Raw genomic sequence first — 22,468 nt, 5'->3', positions numbered from 1 at the left:
AATCCTGAAAAGACATCTTGATGATAAGTTAAAATCACCCAACTCTGGAAATGCTACATCGCTGAGAGTTTGATGGAATCTAGACACTAATAACCATCAAATATACAAAACTAAACTAACGGATATAAAAACTCAACCCCAAAAACCTCTGACGAAACAGAAGGTAACTGGGTTCCGGAGCGAGAGCTGGGAAATGACAGCATAGAGCAGAGATGTGGGTACATGAATGAGACAGAGACCTTCCTACATGTGCCCTTTACTCTCCCAACTCTGTCCTGTAAGTACCGATGCCACAGCAGCCCCAGCTGGAGGCCAGTTACCAGGACAGCACGAGAGCCTGGAATTGAACAAGCACAGACCACCAAGCTGGTCACTGACTCACCTCTCCCCTACCCTGACAGAGAACAGAACCAAACGCTGGTTTCTTACAAAGAAAGCTAAAAATCTGCTTTTTAAAAATATATTTTTTAATTTAAAAAATCAAATTTCTACACAGAATGATCAAGAGAAGACACGAAACCTATATTAAGAATGGAAAACACAGCTATAGATACATGAGGAATTTTTAAGAGGATATGAAGAACAGGATAGAAGCAGTATAGTTTTTAAATTTCTCTGAAAAAACAGAGCAACCAGATAAACTCAAATTGCATGGACATTTCCAACAAAACAAGGTAGCAAGATATCTTCATGAACCCTACAATATGCGTGAGTGAGGACAAACCACTAACAGCCATAAAGACCTGTGGCTGGCATCTGTGTAGAAGAAAGCAACAGGACATCTGATGGGCCTGAGCAAATGAGACCCCAGCATGTCCAACAAGTAAGCACTAGAAAGGAGAGTGGGCCAACTTCAGACAGCAGCTGACCAGGGCGGGTTATGCCCATTCAACAGGGGGTCATTGCACTTCAATCACATATAAACAACAACAAGAAAACTGTAAATGTTCAATTACTTAACAATAAATGCAGTTACACAGGCAACAAGTGAAATCTACATAACGAATTAATAAGAACCGAAACATGAAACTTTCAAAACCCGGGGATACTAAGACAGGTGATGTATTTAAATTTCTAGTTTTAATTTTAAATTAGAAAATGATAAAAATGTCTTATGTGCTTTTATGATTTCTTGGAAAGAAGAGCAAATGGAAGAGTGAACCCTTTGAAAAAAATCTCGTTCCCAATTAGGCATCTATGGTTGATGATTATCTGAATATAATCATAAATACCAACATGATATACAATAGTTCCTTAGCATTTGTCATTTTAAGTTTCTATCATTTTATCTTCTATAGCAATTCCAAACTCCAAGATACGTAGCAATCTGCCACATTCCCAAGGCCTAGATATAAACTGAGGCCAGTGAGTAGCTAGATGGAAGCTGTGTGGCTAGTTAGTAGTAGACTCAACTCGTTGGGTAATATCGCATCTAAAAGTGACTTTCCTACTCTTAACCTTTCACACTTTATGCCTTTTGAATGAGATATTAAATGTTATAGTAGTAGTCACAAATTCATAGCAAATGTCTTAAGACATATATCCCTCTCAACATCAAGGATCTCTTGAACCTGTACTCTGTCTGGACATTCTTTATCCAAATATAGTTCTAAATATAAGGAATTATTTCCTAACTAAAGCTGTATGTCTATTGTACCCTAGGCTTCCATTAACACAACCCTAGAAAATGACTATTATCCTTGGGTAAAGCTCCAAAGTCAAACATACTCAAGTCTGCAGAAATTTCATTTATTGTGTATTTACAAAAGACCCATTGAAAAAAGATTTGATAAACTGCTCAATTCCTTAAAAATAATTTAAATGTCAAACATAATAGATATACGACTTTGGTCTCAAACCCTCCAATGTACTTTACTGCACAATTAATCAACTTCCTCCATTTGCTGAATGTTAAACTCGGATTTATTCACACTGATATGGCAGCTGTTTTAAACAGTTATATCACAAAGGCAAATGCAGGTAAAATAGATATGCATTAAAAAAGCAAAATTCAATAGCATATATACTCATTGGTTCACCTCAACACATTTGTTTCTAGACCAAATTTAATTCTCTATTAGTGCAATTTACTATTTTGAGGGTCTATTTTTCTTAAAATTCAGGACTAAAAGAAATTCATTGTAGCTTACAATACCATTTATAGAAGATTAAAGTTAGCCGCTTGATCCTTTATAATGAAGGTTGCAAAAACCTTAAAATACATTAGAATGACATAAAAAATAAAAGTTATAGTCAATTTTTACTACTTTATTCTAATTTGTTGAGTCTGCTAGATCTCCAAATCTTAAACACAAGCCTGAGTCCTTATTTACTAGAGAATGTGCAACATTTTGATAGACTGGATTAAGAGAATGTGGCACATATACACCATGGAATACTATGCAGCTATAAAAAATGATGAGTTCATGTCCTTTGTAGGGACATGGATGAAACTGGAAAACATCATTCTCAGTAAACCATCGCAAGGACAAAAAAACCAAACACCGCATGTTCTCACTCATAGGTGGGAACTGAACAATGAGAACACATGGACACAGGAAGGGGAACATCACACTCCGGGGACTGCTGTGGGGTGGGGGGAGGGGGGAGGGACAGCATTAGGAGATATACCTAATGCTAAATGACGAGTTAATGGGTGCAGCACACCAACATGGCACACAGATACATATGTAACAAACCTGCACATTGTGCACATGTACCCTAAAACTTATAGTAATAATTAAAAAAAATTAAAAAAAAAAAGAGAATGTGCAACATTTTTGTCTCCATTCTTAATGGTTTTTCAAATTCACCTATTAGACCATCACAGAACTTGTTTAAACTGTATTTCAATTTTGGCTTGGGCCTGACACTTCCAAAACCCATTTCACTGAACTTTGAAGTAAAATGATTACTACTGCTAAACCTGAGACTCATCCTTCAAAAACTAATTGAATCATTAATTGATCATTAATTGAATCCTACAAGAATGTCTTATTCTTGATCAGGCGCAGTGGCTCATGCCTGTAATCCTAGCACATTGGGAGGCCAAGCTGGGAGGATCACTTAAGGTCAGGAGTTTGAGACCAGCCTGGGCAAAGTAGTGAGACCTCATCTCTACAAATAATTTTTAAAATTAGCCAGGCATGGTGGCACATGCCTGTGGTTCCAGCTACTCACGAGGCTGAGGCGGGAGGATCATTTGAGCCTAGGAGGCCGAAGCTGCAGCGAGGCATGATCATGCCAGAGGACTCCAGCCTGGGCAACAGAGGGAGACCCTGTCTCAAACAAACAAAAAACTAGAATGCCTTATTGTTTATTTACCTAGTTATAAAGATAGAATTGTATTTCTATTGTTTCTATATGCTTTTCTTATGTTTTCAAATATCCTTTGTTGAATCTGAAATTATTTCGTATTGTGAAGTAATTCTACTTGATAAGGTATCCTTAAGATTAATTGTGAGAGATTAACAAGAAATTAAGATACTAAATCTGTGAGTTTTTTTAAAAAACAAAGCTCCTACTCTATTACCTACTCTCAGAAGAAAAGAGGAAGTTAGAAAGGAAATATTTTATTAGAGAGAGATGCTGGGTGCAGTGGCTCATGCCCATAATCCCAACACTTTGGGAGGCCAAGGCTGGAGGACTGCTTGACCCCAGCAGTTTAAGACCAGCCTGGGCAATAGAGAGACCTCATCTCTACAAAAATTTGTAAAAATAAGCTGGGCGTGGTAGCATGTGCATGTGGTCCCAGTTACTTGGGAGGCTGAGACAGGAAGACCACTTGAGCCTGGAAGGTCGAGGCTGTAGTGAGCTGTGATCGCACCACTACACTCCAGCCTGAGCAATAGAGTGAGACCCTCCTGTCTCTTCCCCCACCCCGCCACCCCCACACAAAAAGAGATAGAAAAGTGACTGTACTTGGCCAGGCACGGTGGCTCAGGCCTGTAATCCCAGCACTTTGGGAGGCTGAGGCAGGTGGACCACGAGGTCAGGAGATCAAGACAATCCTGGCTAACATGGTGAAACCCTGTCTTTACTAAAAATATAAAAGATTAGCCGGGCGTGGTGGCGGGCACCTGTAGTCCCAGCTACTCGAGAGGCTGAGGCAGGAGAATGGCGTGAACCCGGGAGGCAGAGCTTGCAGTGAGCCGAGATCGTGCCACTGCACTCCAGCCTGGGCGACAGAGCGAGACTCCATCTCAAAAATAAATAAATAAAATAAAGAAAAGTGACTGTACTCAAGTATAGCCTGAGTATAGTACAAAACCACTTAACTTACGTGTTTTCACAAAACCATTCTGTTAACTCCTTAAAAGGCCACAGGCTTCCAAGAGATTTAAATAGGCTCACATACTATGTTTACTATGTAAGGAAAGTAAAATACTTATAATACTATGCTTTAAAATGGTTTTCTATAACAAAGATTTTTAGTTATTTCACTCTTCATTAGTAATAAATCTCAACATGAGTATCTTATTTCCTGAGCTTTCTGGTTAACTAAAATTTTACTATAGCATATTAGTAACAGTGTCTGGCAATTATGTTTATTAAAGCATGATATCAAATCTTGTTTTTGGTAAAGATCTAGTACCCAGAATACATAAACAACTCTTACAAAGTCAACAATAAAAAGACAACCCAGTTTAAAAATGGGCAACGGATCTGAACAGACATTTCTCCAAAGAAGATATAAAAATGGCAAATAAGCACTTGAAAGATGCATGTCATTAGGTAAATGAAAATCAAAACCATAATGAAACTCTACAACTGCTAGGATGGCCATAATCAAGAAGATGGGTCATTAGTGTAGTGCCAGAACATTAAGAAGAAACCATCAATGCAACAAAATCCAACTGCAGAGTAATTTGGTAAAAGTTGTTTTGAAGATTGCCTTTCACTAAGCTTACCAATTTTCAAATCATCAGCCAGACTTTCTTTTGTAAGATTCAACAGTTCTTTTCCGTCAATGTTATTCATTTTGAAAATACCAACAAGATCTTTTAAATCTTGTGCACAAAGCCATGTTGAGACATCCTCCTCTGACCAATCTTCAGTAAATTGCTTCAGCTGATCTTCTGTGCTCCTTGCTTAAAATAAACAAACTGTTAAGTGAGATAACAAAAAAGTATTTCCTTTATAAACATTCTCACTTTGAATTAAAAGTAAATGACATTTCCTTAAATCTGTGTTTTATAGCTGGGTACAGTGGCTCATGCCTATAATCCTAGCTACTCAAGTGGCTGAGGCAGGAGGATCACTTGAAGTCAGGAGTTCAAGACCAGCCTAAGTAACATAGGGAGACCCGTCTCAAAAAAAAAAAAAAAAAAAAAAAATTGTTTTACCACTTTAACTTGCTTTTGGATCATTTTCTTTTTCACATCAGGAAAACAATTTTTTATTATATAAAATTCATACCAGCAAAGGTATTCTATTTGCTCCAGCATCTGCATATCAGCACCACTATTTGGATAATTCTGACAGTGATAAAAATAAAACTCCTAAATTATGTGCCAATGTCGCTTGATGCCAAAATAAAACCAACAAAATACAACGATAATTTCAATTTTGTCCTGAGGTTATATTTACCTGAAAAATTAGTATGGAGTATAAACAAATAACTTACAAATCATGGGAGGTGTGGGACACATGAATGTGCACCGAAAGCATTTACCAACAGCTTTAACACAGCCCAGCCACTTCAACACTGGCTTCTCTAAAATTATTATTATTTTGAAGATGGGTTCTCACTCCCTTGCCCAGGCTGAAGTACAGTGGCGTGTTCTCAGCTCACTGCAGCCTCATGACCTCCTGGTCTCAGGTGATCCTTCCCACCTCAGCATCCCAAGTAGCTGGGGCCACAAGTGCACACCCCCATGTGTGGCTAATTTTTGTCTTTTTGTAGAGATGGGGTTTCACCATGTTGCCCAAGCTAATCTCAGACTCCTGGGCTCATCCAATCCATCCACCTCAGCCTCCCAAAGTGCTGGGATTATATGTGTGAGCCACCATGCCAGGCCAAACTATTTTTAAATGACATTAAATTTGGATGTATACTTTATATTGATAAAAGCAATGTGAATAACCTGTCAAATGATTTACTAACTTTTTTTTTGTTTTTTTGAGATGGAGTTTCACTCTTGTTGCCCAGGCTGGAATGCAATGGCACGATTTCAGGTCACTGTAACCTCTGCCTCCCAGGTTCAAGTGATTCTCCTGCCTCAGCCTCCAGAGTAGCTGGGATTATAAACATGTGCCATCACGCTGAGCTACTTTTTTGTATTTTTAGTAGAGACAGGGTTTCACCATGTTGGCCAGGCTGGTCTCGAACTTGTGACCTCAAGTGATACGCCCACCTTGGCCTCCCAGAGTGCTGGGATTACAGGTGTGAGCCACCGTGCCCGGCCCGATTTACTAACTTTCTGACCCTAATGGTGAGTGGGGTTGAAATGAGTGAAAAATGATGTCCTTACTAACCTTGGCAAAGTGTTTCCAGGTCAAATTGCCAGATGTTCACTGTTTTGTCCATTGAACCAGTAGCAAGTAAAAGGGTATTAGGTGCAAAAGCACAAGTTGTGACATACCTAGTTAATAAAAACAACTATTATGTATCTTCTGACTAATTTTTAAATTATATTAATACAAAGTGAGGTTAAGTTCAGACCTGGTGTGCTGAGTCAATGTGTGAAGTATATTCTCAGTATTCTGAAAAACAATAAAAAGCTTTAAATTTACTCAGGTAAGAGTAAAGTTACTGATGAAGACTCATTTGACATAAATGGGTTGTATACTAAGTGGATATATTAATATTTATTAGTAACTAACATAAGTTGAAACTTTACTCAATGAATAGTAGAAACGGCATCTGTAACAGCATTCTCAGGTATTTACTTCACTTTTTGTCAATCATCGGCATTATTATCTGCTAGACACCTCCTTAGAAATTTTTAGTACAGTAGACCCTTGGCATTTGCTCATCTGTTTGAACCTACTAATACTAACCTAAACGAAATCTATTACCTGAAATAACTCATATTTTTGGCTATGGCATTTGACTTGTACACATTGCAGGACCAGTGAGTAGAAATTAGTCCCTTGGTCGGGTGCAGTGGCTCACACCTATAATCCCAGCACGTCGGGAGGCCGAGGCGGGTGGATCACTTGAGCTCAGGAGTTTGAGACCAGCCTGGCCAACACGGTGAAACCCCATCCCTATTAAAAATATAAAATTTTAGCTGACATGGTGGTACATGCCTGTAGTCCCAGCTACTTGGGAGGCTAAGGCAGGAGAATTGCTTGAACCCGGGAGGCGGAGGTTGCAGTGAGCCGAGATCGCACCACTGCACTACGGCCTGGGCAACAGAGCAAGAGTCTGTTTCAAAAAAATAAATAAATAAATTAGTCCCTTAGAGTACACTAAGGTGTCCATCCAACATTTTAGGTGTATTTAAGTGGGACTCATACATATTTTACAGAGACAATTTAGTGTTATAATTGTTTCTGAGAATGTAAAATCTCATGAAACGTTCATGAGAAATATTAAAGATTTACCTCACCTAGCTTGAGTATTCTTTCCCATTTCCTGCCAGAACACTCAGTGACTCGAACTTCTGTGCGGAAGACTAGCTTACATCACTTGCTTAACTCGCTACCCTTTGATTACTTCTATCTCCATTTATTTGCTGGCATAGCTACAGCCTAAATTCAATCATTAGGAGGCTCCACTCAACATTTACTTCTTTTGGACAATATTTTTTTCAACTACTTTATTTCTGAGACAGGGTCTCACTCTGTTGCCCAGGCTGGAGTGCAGTGGCACGATCTCGGCTCACTGCAACCTCCACCTCCGGGGTTCAAGCCATCCTCTCGCCTCAGACTCCCAAGTAGCTGGGACTACAAGGACGCACCACTACAGTCAACTAAGTTTTTGTATTTTTGGTAGAGACGAGGTTTCACCACGTTGGCCAGGCTGGTCTTAAACTCCTGGACTCAAGCCATCTGCCTGCCTCAGCCTCCTGACATGCTGGGATTACAGGTGTGAGCCACTGCACCCGGCCACAACTTGGTCTTTACCCACACATGGATCAGTAAAAAAACTCCCATTTTCTAAGTCCATGATAACCTATCCTTTCTTATGCCACTCTCTAAATCCAGCCAGGACTCTAAGAATGGTAGGTCACTTTCAACCATATTCACCAAAAACCCTAGGGTAAACATTCATCCTTTGCTATTATGGAAGCCTGGTGTAAGAGTTTAATAATTGATTGTATATGATGTTTTGAACACTGGTGCTCTTTAAATATGTATATTTTATGATCACATTTAAAATCTATCCATCTTAAAATCATTACTGAAATATTTAAGGGCTTGTTGCAGAACCAATATCTTACTTGCATAACTATTTTAGCATTTGTGAAAATATATATGTTCTTAGTCATACTAAACAGAAAAAAAATATACTTTTTCTACGAGGCCTAACTTGAAGTTCAGTAGTCTAATAAACATAACTTTCATAGATCACCACAAGATTTTTAAATACTTACAGTATCATATACTATGACAGACTTATCCACTGACCTTAAAAGAAAATAAATTATAGGTGAAAAGTTCTATAAAAACAAAGTACAGCTTATGTAATTAGTATTTTTAAGTAATTTTAGTAACTCTTCTAGAAAAGACAGATATTAACATACATTTAGAATGCAATCCTTTTGTTCATATGTATGAAAACTTTAATTCAAAAAACTACATGTGCCAGGCGCAGTGGCTCACGCCTGTAATCCCAGCACTTTGGGAGGCTAATTCAAGCAGATCATGAGGTCAGGAGTTTGAGACCAGCCTGGCCAACATGGCAAAACCCATCCCTACTAAAAATACAGAAAAAAATTATCCCGGCATGGTGGCGTGCGCCTGTAATCCCAGCTCCTCGGTAAGCTGAGGCAAGAGGATGGCCTGAACTTGGGAGGTAGAGGTTGCAATGAGCCAAGATCACGCCACTGTACTCCAGCCTGGGTGGTAAAGTGAGACTCCAAATCAAAAAAAAAAAAAACATGCTATATATAAAATTTAGAAAATTATAAGCTTTATTAAAACAATAGTGTATACTATTTACGCTACATGACCATGAACAGAACAAGCATCTCTGATATATAAATAAAACACAACTCTGTAACAAGTTAGTAACTGAATGGGAAAAACCACAAGGAAAAGCTATTATTTGCTACTTGGTTTTGTTTCAGATAGCACTATTTTTTACCACTGAGAAGGTGTGCCTTAAATGCTAATCAATGTATATATGTTTTGATTATGATCCATTTTTAAAAATTATAATTCTAAACTTGATGTTGACTACATGATTCCTTGTAATGGTATAAAAATTAAAAGCAGACATCTGGGGTTATTCTAGCAAAGAAAAAGAACATCACACACACAAAAATACAACATTATAACAAAATGAGTAATTTAAAACAATGGATATATATGCCTCTATCTGGCATTTCTACCCCCCTTGGACACAGGCTTTATGCCAGAACAATGTACACTACAAGGTGAAAAAACATATCTGCAATACAAGTCGTACCACGCTCTGCAGAACATTAATATTTGTACTTATTAAGGGAGCTGATAACAGTCTGACCACAGGATTCACATCTATTAGAAAGCTTAAAATTCCTTGTTCAGTAGACCCTCCAATGTTGATGATGGATACTGACTACAGAATCTTTGTCATAAGGTCAAAATAGAAATTATACCTTAAAAGTTCAAAGATATAAAACACAAGAACTTGGGAAGCATATACTGTCAGCCTTCCATATCCACAGGTTTCCTATCTGTGAATTCACCATGAATCAAAATATCCAAGAAAAAAATAATAAACTGAAATATTCAGGAAAAAAATAACAAAAAATAATACAAATAAAAATACTGCAAAACTATTTACATAGCCCTTACATTGTATTAGGTATTATAAGTAATCTAGAGATGATTTAAAGTATATGGATAATGTGTGTAGGTTACATGCAAATATTACACCATTTTATATAAGGGACTTGAGCATCCACAGGTTTTGGTATCCAAGGTAGCGGTCCTGGACCCAAGCCCCTGCAGATACCAATGGACAACTGTAATGCATTCCAGATGCAAAAAGAATTATCGCTTTCAATGTTAAACTGCATCCAAAATACAGTGAGAAACAGTATTGACAGCTAACACTATGTGAGAATGTACATGACAGACATAATTTACAGACACTTTTATTTAGTCCTAAGTTCTTCAAGGTACAAGTTCTTATTTGTGAAATATCTGAAATTCTTAGGTCAAATTCTGCTATTTTGAGCATCCTTAAAACACACATACAACTAAAGACTGATGTCAGCAAGATGGCAGAGTATAACTTCTCATGCTTGTCCCCTCACAGGGACATCAATTTGAAAAAGTATCCACACACACACAAAAATACTTTCATAACAGCTAAAGAAACCAGGTCTCCAGCTATAGCTACATGGTTGGGGGTCAGAAGCATGTTAAATATTACTTTTCAAGATTATATGATGAGACAAAAGGAAAACTGGTCAACTGAAACACACACATATATATATATATATATTTTTTTTTTTTTTTTTTTTTTTTTAAATAAATGAACTGGTCATTGGGTAAATTGGCTTTTGGTTAACTGACCTAGAGCCCAGTTCTGCTTAAGCCTGACTTTTCTAAAGGGATAATTAGCCAAAATTTCATCTGGAGCTGGCTAGAACCCAGCCATGCTAAGCTTACAAAGAAAATGGTTCTCTCATCTGGTCCCCATTACACTGTCTCAAATAAAATCCTCATTGGTACCACGAAACAAAAACAAAACCCCAAAATTAAAAGGAAATCCCACTTTCCTAGACTACCACCAGAGACAATTCAAACCAACTCATCATTTAATAAGCAGGATTATCCTTAGTGATCTCTATGAGCACCGGATTGGGAAGACAGAAATCAGTGCGACAAGCAAGAGTCCACACATGGGAACGGCAAGCAGTAAGGCTGAAAACACAGCCCCGAACAAAAATACAAAGCACCCTGAGTGCCTGCCCAAGGAATCCGGACGATTTCACAGGCCACAGCTAGCTATGAGGGCAATGGAATAAGTTCACTTGCTGATGAGGTATAGAAAGGAATTTGAGAAGCGAAAGGCCAAACATGAATAAACCAGTAGGAGACCACTGAATCCATGAAAAACAAAAAACAAAAATTATAAACACATGAACAGACCTGCAGGCTCTTGAAGAAAGAAAGGATTTTAAACTCACTTCCTATTGCCTTTAGTTTAACTAATGATGATTCCAAGGAAGATGCAATAGGATTTGATAATTCATTAGATTTTGAGGAAGGTAAATTAGGGTTAGGGAAAAATAATAGAAGTTTTCAATATTTTGAGATTTGAGTTTGAGAGATCAGGAGAATAATAGCCAACTTACATAGATACAAAATAGTTTGAAACTACTGAAGCAATAAAAACCCTCAAAATATTCCCTAAATTGAAGCCGAATCAACACTAAACAAAAAATCCAACTGTTTGGTGTCCCTGGTTATGTATTTTCTTCCTGCTATAGTTTGTCCCCCAAATTTTCAGTACATACATTCCACCACAATCTGCCTTATCATCTTTCCCCCAGTTTCCTCATGAGGCAGGTATTCAAGCTTTTGATATTCCATTCCTACAGTTTTGTGGTGCTCTAAAACCTCAGCTCTGCTCACTCAAGAATACAAGAGAAACCCATCAATTATATCTAGACAGCTACTGGACAACATCAACAACACATAGCTATGTGCTTGACATGGACGTGGTGTGATCACAGACTCCTGCAGATCCATGACATCACAGTAACCCATCTCAAAACTCTGTACAATGGCCAAAAAACTAATCAAATACAATCACTAGCAATTATTTCCTGAGCCCAAGTATGTTCCTAACATTTAAAGATTCTACACTTCAGTATTTTAATTTTAAATGTATTTATGTTTCTTCTCATTTAGAAAGGATTTGCAGTCCCTTACAAAAATAGAGCAAAAACAAAAGTCATGTGAAGAACCTGAAGGGGAAGAGAACGTAAGAATGAGGTGAGGGGAGAGAATGAAGGTGAAGATTAATATAGATTAAAATCGAAAACACGTGTCGTAAGTCCAGTCCACTTTGCCAAAGAAAGGTTGCAAGTTTGATTCTGAGCTTCTTCAGTAGCAATGCAAAAAGGAAATATGATCAGTTATGCAATGTAAAATAGAAACACAAACCCAATGCTTGGGGAAAAAGGACATGAACCCTCAGACTGAGACCTGACAGGACCACTTTCCCCAAGGCCTTTAGAGGAGGATGCTATGAAACATAAACCGAGTCCTCAACAACTCTTCCTGAATGAAGGTAAGTTTCAAAGAGCTGTTCAAAGTTTCAAAATGCTGCTCACTGTAGCCCAATGGCTAATAGCTCAATTCAGAAAAACGGGGTAAAATACATTATATAATTGGTGTTCTGGATTACATAAATTATATCTATTATTTTATATATTATTTAATATATATATGTATTGAGCAGTGATGTCCCAAACATAATAAATGCTTTGTCTGAATTTTCTTAATCTTTATAACAATGTTATGAGGAAAGTGCTATTATATTCTCCATTTTATAGTCAGAACATGAAGCTGGGAGAAGACACGGAACCAGAACTTGTTCAAGGTCCTGCAGCTAGTTAAGTGGCAAGGCTGGGGTTAAAACCCAGTTCTGTGTAATTCTAAAACCCATGTTTTTTAATATTATGCTTGCTAAAGTATCTTCCCCCAATGTCTCAAAATTGATTCAACACAGGCACATACTTTGATGATTTCAGCCTAAAAACTTGAAAAGTGATGGTGTGGCTATTCAAATTTCACTAAAGCTCTCAGAAAACATCTAATTTCAAGCAATCTAGCATCTCATAACCCTCCATGATACACAAATGGCAACGTGTCCTTTTCAGTTACTAAATGAACTTACTTGTTCAATAGGACTGTTAGCAATACTGCAGAGAAAAAACATGATTTGCATTTTGGGAAAGATAACCTTAAGCCTTCTTCAGCTAGTCATCGCTGAGCAAGAGGGGGCTGTTCATGAAAGCACTCCTAACTCGTGACAATAAACTCTATCATTTACTTACAAAATAGATAAAATATAAACAACTGTCTTGTTGGGGAGAGGAGAAACTTATTCCCCACCCCTTCTGGGGTAAGATTCTTGGCCTCTTTCCTCCCTCTCATGCCTAGCAGATAATAAATGACAGGTAACTGGAGAGTGTGGTGCAAGCGCTGGGCCATGGAGCTGAGCCCCTTATGGATTTTCTCTTTTTTCTGATCTGCACTGGCAGGGGAAGACTGCAGTGGTCCATGCTGCCCAAGAGCAGGTGGGCAAGTGGGTTGCCAATCAAAACTCATGTTACCCAGTCCCATATTGCCCTCTCATTGGTTTTCAACTCAAGAAAAAGAAAAGGGCCAGGTGCAGTGGTTCACACTTCTAATCACGGCACTTTGGGAGGCTGAGGCAGGCGGATCACCTGAGGTCAGGAGTTCGAGACCAGCCTGGCCAACATGGTGAAACCCTGTCTACTAAAAATACAAAAATTAGCCAGGCGTGGTCGCGGGTGCCTGTAATCCCAGCTACTTGGGAGGCTGACGCAGGAGAATCACTTGAACCTGGGAGGCAGAGGTTACAGTGAGCCGAGATCACGCCATTGCAGTCCAGACTGGGTAACAAGAGCGAAACTCCATCTAAAAAAAAAAAAAAAAAAAAACAACTCTTAACTGGCTGGGCATGGTTGCACACACTTATAGTTCCAGCTACTTGAGAGGCTGAAGTGGGATGACTGTTTGAGCCCAGGAAGTCAAGGCTCCAGTGAGCCACTCCAGCCTGGGTAATGGAGTGAGGCCTTATCTCTAAAGCAAACACACACACACACACACACACACACACACATACACACACACTCACTCTCTCTCTTTTCTTCCTTTCTGTCTCTCTCTCACACACAATTGTGGGCATTTTAAAAACTCATTTCCAAGGAATCCTAAACTCTGAGACTTTCTGGAAACAGGTAGACTTTATTTGAATTACAAAGACTGCTCGGCTAGATGTGGTGACTCATGCCTGTAATCCCAACACTTTGGGAGGCCAAGGTGGGAGGATCACTTGAGCCCAGGAATGAGATCCCTGACTCTACAAAAGATACAAAAATTAGCCAGGCATGGTGGCCTGCAAGTGTAGTCCCAGCTACTCAGGAGGCTGAGGTGGGAGGATCACTTGAGCCCAGGAGGTCAGGGCTGCAGTAAGCCATGATAGTGCCATGACACTCCAGCCTGGGTGACAGAGGAGACCCTGTCCCAAAAAAAAGACTGACCCTTCCTGTTTGAATAGCAGCTGATATATATGATGTTTGTTGTAACCGGCTAGATCAAGAGAAGTAGGGTGGAACAAAAGACAAATTCTGCTAAGGGGCTGGAGCAAAGTTATGAGGGGACAGAAGTGGAGAAAGACCAAGGGAAAAACCACTTATGTATTTTGCTACAGGACCTGTGATGCCATCACAGCTCTGAGGGCTGGTGGAGTATGTGAAGCAGATGTGAAAATCCAGCTGTCTTCTGCTATGCCAGACATTGAAAAGATCTTCAAAAATGTAGAACAATGCCACTCTTTTCACTGTTTATTTTTTTCTCAAAAAGCTAATATGCAATAATCTATTGCTTTTAAATGAATTTAAAATATTTCAGAATATTCTCGATTGTATTTTCTAGTATTATAAATAGTGATAGATGTAACCCATATAAGCAAAAGCTCTTTAGGGTAATAACTTTTAAGAGCGTCAAGGAATCTTACTTTTTTTTTGAGACGGAGCCTTGCTCTGTCGCCCAGGCTGGACCGCAGTGGCACGATCTGGACTCACCGCAAGCTCCGCCTCCTGGGTTCACGCCATTCTCCTGCCTCAGCCTCCCGAGTAGCTGGGAATACAGGTGCCCGCCACCACACCCGGCTAATTTTTTGTATTTTTAGTACAGATGGGGTTTCACCGTGTTAGCCAGGATGGTCTTGATCTCCTGACCCCATGATCCGCCCACCTCAGCCTCCCAAAGTGCTGGGATTACAGGCGTGAGCCACCACGCCCGGCCAAGGAATCTTACTTTTAAGAGTGTCAAGGAATCTTAAGACCAAAAACTATAAGAACCACTGACCTAAATCATGATTCAATTCTTCACTTCTCTATTCTGACCTATAACTTCATTCTGTTGTCCATTCACTTTTCATCTCTAGCCACTTATATTCATCTCTAGATACTAGTCTCCTATAGCTAGGCTTTGCATGTTAGAATTGCTTTAAAAGTTTCAGAAGTTCTCCTAAATTTAATATATAAGGTTTGAACAAGTTCTAACACTATCCTAGGTTCTCAGGGGTTTTTTTTGTTGTTTTGAGTTAGGGTTTCACTCTGTTGCCTAGGCTGAAGTGTACTGGCACGACTGTGGCTCACTGCAGCCTCCACTGCCTGGGCTCAAGCAATCCTCCCACCTCAGCCTCCTGAGGAGCTAGGACCATAGGTGCACACCACCATGCTTGGCTAACTTTTTATTATTTGTAGAGACCAGGTCTTCCTATGTTGCCCAGGCTGGTCTCAAACTCCTGGGCGCAAGTGATCCTCCTGCCTCAGCCTCCCAAAGTGCTGGGATTACAGGCATGAGCCACCATGCCCAGTCCATCCTAGGTTCTCTATTATCTCTACAATCTGTTTTTCTGGCCTCATTTCTCCTTATTTATTTGAATGTTTATTATACATTTTGATCTACTCAAGAATTTCCTGCCTCCTGGAATGCTCTTTCTGTTCCTCAATCTTCCCATATCTGCATAGAAATTCTATACTGCCTTTTCCAAGGCCACCCCTATCTATGCCGTACACACCTTCATTAGTACACCTCTTTTTTCTTTCTTTTTTTTTTTTTTTTAGAGACAAGTTCTCACTTTGTTGCCCAGGCTGGAGTGCAGTGGCATGATCATAGGTTGCTGCAGCCTCAAACTCCTGGGCTCAGGGGATTCTCCTGCCTCAGCCTCCCAAGTAGCTGAGACTACAGGCACACACCCCTATGCCCAGCTAATTTCTTTAAATTTTTTTTGTAGGGACTGGGTCTCACTGTGTTGTCTGGGCTGGTCTCAAACTCCTGGCCTCAAGTGATCCTTCTGCCTTGACCTCTCAAAGTGTTGGAATAACAGGCATGAGCTATCACACCCAGCCCTTAGTACACATTCTGACCTACAACTACATTCTGCTGTCCATTCACTTTTCATCTCTAGCCACTTATATTCATATACAGCCACCTTTTATCCTACTCACTTTTTTTCAGTCTCTCTCTTTCCCACACCTATTCATTCTATCTTATCAATGATTTTTAGTCACAAATAGAATCTATCATTAACTAATTGACCTATTTTTATCTACTAAGTATGATTTAAATATGCCTGTCAATTCTTCTAAAAACTAAATGTTTATTAAGTTTATTAATTTACATTTCTCATTCATTTGCCTGTACATTTGTCCAAATAAACGAGATCTATTCAGAAAAATATTTGAATGTGACCTTGAGCAACACCATATACCCAAAAGCACTTGATAATGTAAACTTCCATTTATCCAGAATGATTGGGAAAGACACATTTCCATAAATATAATGTTAACTAAGACACACATATATACAAACTGGCAAAGAATTATACTGCTATAAAATGAACTTAAAACAATATTGAGTATCACTTAACACTCCCTCCATGACTCAGAGGATAAGTACATGTCAGGGTCTTGCAGTGTTATTAGTTCATCACCATGAACATCAACTACTAAATAGAAAAGAGGGGACTTAAAATGTCTTCAAGAGCACAAACACTGTCATACTGCCTTTTCTATGCCCTATTCCAACTGGCAGAGAGCTGGGCACATAATCATTCTGTCAACTAACCTGTCCCCTAACAGAGCAGACAGAGTTCAACTTTATTTGTTTAAACTTTCCAATGATTTAAATTCTAGGTCAAAAGACAATTACTGTAAATACTTTTTGATGATGAATAATCTTCATCTTTAGAGATGAAAGAGCCACATCTACAATAATGACAACATAACTAGTAATTTGGCTATTTGGCAAGAATTGGAGCATATGGAAAAAAGAACCATCAGCCTTAGTCCAGACATTCTAAATGGAGGTTAGGAGCCTAAATATCTTAGCTGGAATGAAAGCTGCTATGAAGAGCCATAAATGTGGGTCAGAATGCTATGACCTGTGAGATCAGACAGGAAAGTTTTAGAAAATCTAATGGCAAGGAGAAAATATACAAAAGTATTCAAAAGGAAAAGAGTATGAAGTAATTGAATCATGCAACGATGTTCCAGCCCATTGCCTAACAGAATAAAGCTTTGAAAAATAAAAGCCAAGGTTGACAATTTCAACACAGAACTGGAAATCATAAAATGTGACACCACTGAAAAAAATTGCCAAATAAGAATTCTAGTTCCAAAAAATAAAATAAGCAAAATTAAGAATTCAATGGACCAGTTTAATATATTAGCTGAAGAAAGGAAAGGGAAAACCATCCAGAATGAAGCACAGGAAACAGGGAAAAATAAACAAACAAACAAAAAAACAGAAGCATAAATACAAAAGAGAGAATAAAGTTTACAGTGAGGTGTAATGTGCCTTTAATTGGAATCCCAGAATTAGAGGACAGAAAGAAAGGAACAGAGGCAATATTTGAAGAGATAATAAATAAGAATTTTCCAAAAGTGGTAAAATATCATTCCACAGATTTTTTTTTTTTTTTTTTTGAGATGGAGTCTTGCTCTGTCACCCAGGCTGGAGTGTAGTGGTGTGATCTCAGCTCACTGCAACCTCCACCTCCTGGGTTCAAGCAACTCTCCTGCCTCAGACTCCTGAGTAGCTGGAATTACAGGTGCCCACCACCATGCCTGGCTAATTTTTGTATTTTTAGTAGAGATGAGGTTTCACCATGTTAGCCAGGCTGGTCTCCAACTCCTGAGCTCAAGTGATAGGCCTGCCTCTGCCTCCCAAAGTGCTGGGATTACAGGCATGAACCACCACGCCCTGCCAAATATCATTCCAAGGATTTAAGAAATTCAATGAATTCCAAGCAAACTAAATAGGAAACTCATATGTAGATAAAAAGTGGATGTGCAAAAACCTCAAAACAGAAAATTTCATGAGCAGCCAGAGAAAAACACATGAATTACATCCAAAGGAACAACAGTTAGAATGAAACTAACTTCTCTATAGCAATACACAACAATAATATACCCTAAAATTTGTTTGTTCCAACAAAGCAAGGTTGGTTTAACATTTAAAAATCTTGTAATTCACTCCACTAACAGAGTAACAGAGAAAAATTATATTATCTCAAAAGATGTAGGAATAATCATCTGATGAAATACAATACCCTTGCGTGATTAAAAAAATAACAACAAAACTCTTACAAACTAAAAGGAATAGAAGAATAAAGCTTATCTCCCCAAAACCTACAATGATCATATTGAATAATGAAAGCTTTCCCTCTGCAGTGAGGAATCAGACAAGGCCTGTTATTGCCGCTTTTATTATCCTGGTAGTATCAACAGTTCAGTAAGGCACAGAAGATACCAAAGATATAAGGATTAGAAAGGAAGGAACAAAACCATCATTATCCACAAATGATCTGATTTCATATATATATAATCCAAAATAAGAAATTTTCTAGGTAAGTCCGATTTATTTCCATTATATATTTCCTTATATTGGCCACATATTTTATATACTAACAACAAGTGCCTAGAAAGAAGGCTAATAAAAGATGAGAACTTCTACATAGGAGACAATTATTGAAATTCAAAGATAAATAAATGAAATATGCAATATTCTCAGATTACAAGACCAATATCATAAAGATGTCAATTCTCCCCAAATTCATCAGACTCTATATAATCCTAATTAAAACCCAAACAGGTTTGTGTGTGTGGAGACAGGAATTGGGGCAATTTAACAAGTTGATTCTAAAATTTATATGAAAATGTCAATAGCTAGGAATAGACAAAATATAAAGCCTGGGAAAGACAGAATGATATTAGAGCAAGGACAGAAACAGAACAAAGTAGCAGAAACAGTAGTTAAGAAACAGACTCACAAATATATTGCCAGTGATTTCTGACAAGGGAGTACAACAAAATGGAGGAGAAAACTGGTCTTTTCAATACGTAGTACTAGGACAACTGGATATTCACGTAGAAAGGAATAAAATGGGATTCCTATTGCACATCATACACATTAAGTGTGAAAGGCAAAACAACGAAGGTCTTAGAAGATAATATAGGAAAATATCTTCATGACCTCAGAACATGAAGAAGCTGACTACACTAAAATTATAAACTGTGAAAAGGCAAATCTAGAGGGCGGGAAAAGATATTTGCAACTAGCAACAAATGGCTCAAACATAAAAATACACACACAGACATATACATATAAAACAACAAATCAGTAAGTAAAAGATAACCTAGGAAAAAAAATGGGCCGGAGGCATGAACAGGCACTTCATACAAGAGAAAATACATATGGCTAATAAACTTCTAAAAAGGTTCCAACCACTTTGTTCTGGGGAAACGCAAATTAAAACCATAGTAAGGCAACACTACACACTCATCAGAAGGGCTAAAATTTTAAAAATTCACAATACCAAGTATAGGCTAGGATACAAAACAACACTGCTATAGAAGTATTAATTGTTCAGCCACTTGGAAACTGTTGTTATCTGCCAAAGTTGAAAATGCACATAGTATGACTCAGCAAGGCCATTCCTATGTACTTATCTTACAGAAATGCATGAACATGTATACCAGGACATACAATATATTCATAGAATTATTATTGTAATGCTCTCAAACCAGAAACAATCATATAACCATTAACATTAAAATGAACTATTATATATATTATAATGTATCCATGCCATGGAATATTACACAGCAATGAAAATCAATGGGCCACAGCTCCTGGCAATAATATGAATTAATGTCACAAGTGTAATGTTGGGTACAGGAAGCCTGACAAAATAATTCATATTGCATAATTTGTTTTAGGTCAGTTTTAAAGAAAACAGCAGTAGTGCATATGATCTAACATGTTGTCACCAAAAAGGGGCACTTGGAAGGGGAGGGCTTCTGGGGCAGAACCAGCAATGTTCTATTTCTTGACCTTTGTGGTGGCTCATCAAGCTATTCTTTGATGTTTCACGTACTTTTCTGTATGTCTGTTTGATTTCATATAAAAATGGTTTAGGAAAATTAAACCAACTAGCTTACCCTGAGACTAGCATCTGCCCATCATGGGAAAAAGCACAAGCCAGAACAGGAGCACAGTGCCCACTCAGTGTACTTTTATATTTTAATTCAAAACCTGCAAATAACAAGGTAACAGAAATTAGAAAGCTGACCATGCTTAGAATTGATTTTTAAGTCAACACCATTTCACTTATTTATTTAACAAATAATCTTTGAGTGCCTAAAGGACACAAAAATTAAAAACCCTCATGCAGCTCAGATATCTATAAGGAAATAATTGGGATGCAGTGTGATTAACTGGTTTCTGTTTACTAAAGAAAAAAGTCAAGCTTTTAAAGAATTAAAGTAGTTTTACTCAGAAGTCTTACTGAGGACTATAGACTAAGGCCTATGGCCTGGGAGCTACAGGGCAATCTGTGAGACCTCTCCAAAGCAGTGTTTCAGCCCGCTGCATACATACAGGTGGTAGAGGTTTAGCATGTGCAAAATCACATCAAACAGAAGTTACATTAAAGCAGAATCACATCAAGGTCTGGGTTTAAGAGTACATCTGGTTATAGATTACTAAGGTGCATTCGGTTACGGACTGCAGAAACATGATCACTAACCCCACTGGACGTTATCTCAGGTAAGAAAAGGCAAGGCTGGGCTCATTTATCTTTTAAGGAATGTAGTGACTCAGGCAAGAGACATGGGGGACTCTGTGCTCTCTTCTGTTTTGTCTTCAAGGCATTCCTCCAGAGAGCTGCACGTTGTCACAGAGTCGGGGGATTTGTCAAATTATGCTGGCAAGCAGAAAGGAGCAAACATGGCTTCTTGGGTTTGTTACTCTGTCTCACATTTCAAAAGCTCAGTAACGGATTTCAAAAAGCAGCTCAACAAAGGGTAGACGGGGTAATTTCATAACTACCAAAATTTTTAAACTTTTAAACTATACCACAATTTTAGTGTCTGATAAAAACAAAATACGCCAATTGCCCAAAAGACTTAAAAAAAATGCTTATAATTTTTTAAATCTGGCACTTAAAAATATTTTCTCATCCTGTAAAAAAAATACTTTCTCATCCTGTAAATAATGAATGGTAATTTACACATCTTGTAATTCCAATATTATTTTTATAAAACATAACACTCCTACAAAGTATAAAAAAATATAAAATCCTTTTTATGCTTTTAGAATTACTAAATATAAACATCACAACTATTTTAAAAGCATACTGAGGGAATTCAATATATTTTGGTGACAACCTATAAAAATAAAAAGAAATTGGCAGGGGTTGGGGGGAAGGAAAAGGAAATACACGAGGGAAATTTATAACTACATCAGACACAATAAAACCTTTTTTGAAGCGTTAAATGTCTTTTAGTGAGGATAACAAGCATTTAACTAAAGAAAAAGGTCATCAGAGCAAGTAAAAGTTTCAAGCTCAAAACAGGAAAAAAAATATATTTTTATCTGGGAGAGCAGAGACACACACTAAAGGCACCGTGCTAAGTGCTAGAAATACAATGATGAACTTCAAAAGGCTTTAATTCTAACTGGGAACAGAGCAATAAATAGGCATGATTAATCAAACAAAGCAAACATATTAAGTTATAAACCAAATTAAGACTATAAAACTTCAATACAACAATAATAGGTTATGTCCTCAAGTATAAGACCCATATGTCTCCCTACTCCTCCCTACAAATAAGCAAATAATAAGGTACAAATGGTGATAAATGCTTTATGAAAAGATTTTATTTTTATTATTATTATTTTTTAGAGCATCTCCTTCTGTCACCCAGGCTGGAGTGCAGTGGTACAGTCTCGGCTCACTGCAACTTCCACCTCCTGGGTTCAAGTGATTCTCCTGCCTCAGGCTCCCAAGAAGCTGGGACTACAGGTGTGCACTACCACACCTGGCTAATTTTTGTATTTATGTCGAGACAGGGTTTCATCATGTTGGCCAGGCTGGTATCAAACTTGTGACCTCAAGTGATCCGCCTGCCTCAGCCTCCCAAGGTGCTGGGATCACAGGCGTGAGTCACCGTGCCCGGCCTTATGAAAAGGTTTTAACTGCACGTTTATAAACTGTCATGTATGTTTTTGTTAAAAAGTCAGTGTCAAC

The 22,468-nt window shown here is 38.1% G+C and overlaps 1 protein-coding gene across 5 annotated transcripts in view; it reads right to left on the bottom strand.

Annotated features, from left to right (window-relative positions):
* WDSUB1 (WD repeat, sterile alpha motif and U-box domain containing 1) overlaps positions 1-22,468 on the bottom strand; it is a 53,089-nt gene that overhangs the window by 17,772 nt on the left and 12,849 nt on the right. For 3 of the 5 annotated variants that reach the window (XM_032755630.2, XM_032755631.2, XM_032755628.2), the window contains exons 5-9: positions 20,379-20,472; positions 8,544-8,577; positions 6,665-6,705; positions 6,478-6,584; positions 4,911-5,090 (exon numbers count right to left, since the gene is read on the bottom strand). In XM_032755630.2, the coding sequence (XP_032611521.1) occupies positions 4,911-5,090; positions 6,478-6,584; positions 6,665-6,705; positions 8,544-8,577; positions 20,379-20,472 (456 nt within the window). The remainder of the gene's footprint in view (positions 1-4,910; positions 5,091-6,477; positions 6,585-6,664; positions 6,706-8,543; positions 8,578-20,378; positions 20,473-22,468) is intronic. The other 2 variants (XM_032755633.2, XM_058441783.1) reach the window with 1 other exon arrangement.

This window comes from Hylobates moloch, unplaced genomic scaffold (genome assembly GCF_009828535.3).
Source record: "Hylobates moloch isolate HMO894 unplaced genomic scaffold, HMol_V3 SCAFFOLD_1, whole genome shotgun sequence".
Classification (NCBI taxonomy): domain Eukaryota; kingdom Metazoa; phylum Chordata; class Mammalia; order Primates; family Hylobatidae; genus Hylobates; species Hylobates moloch.
Note: the sequence above shows the minus strand (reverse complement) of the source record. Positions and strands in the feature narration are given on the sequence as shown.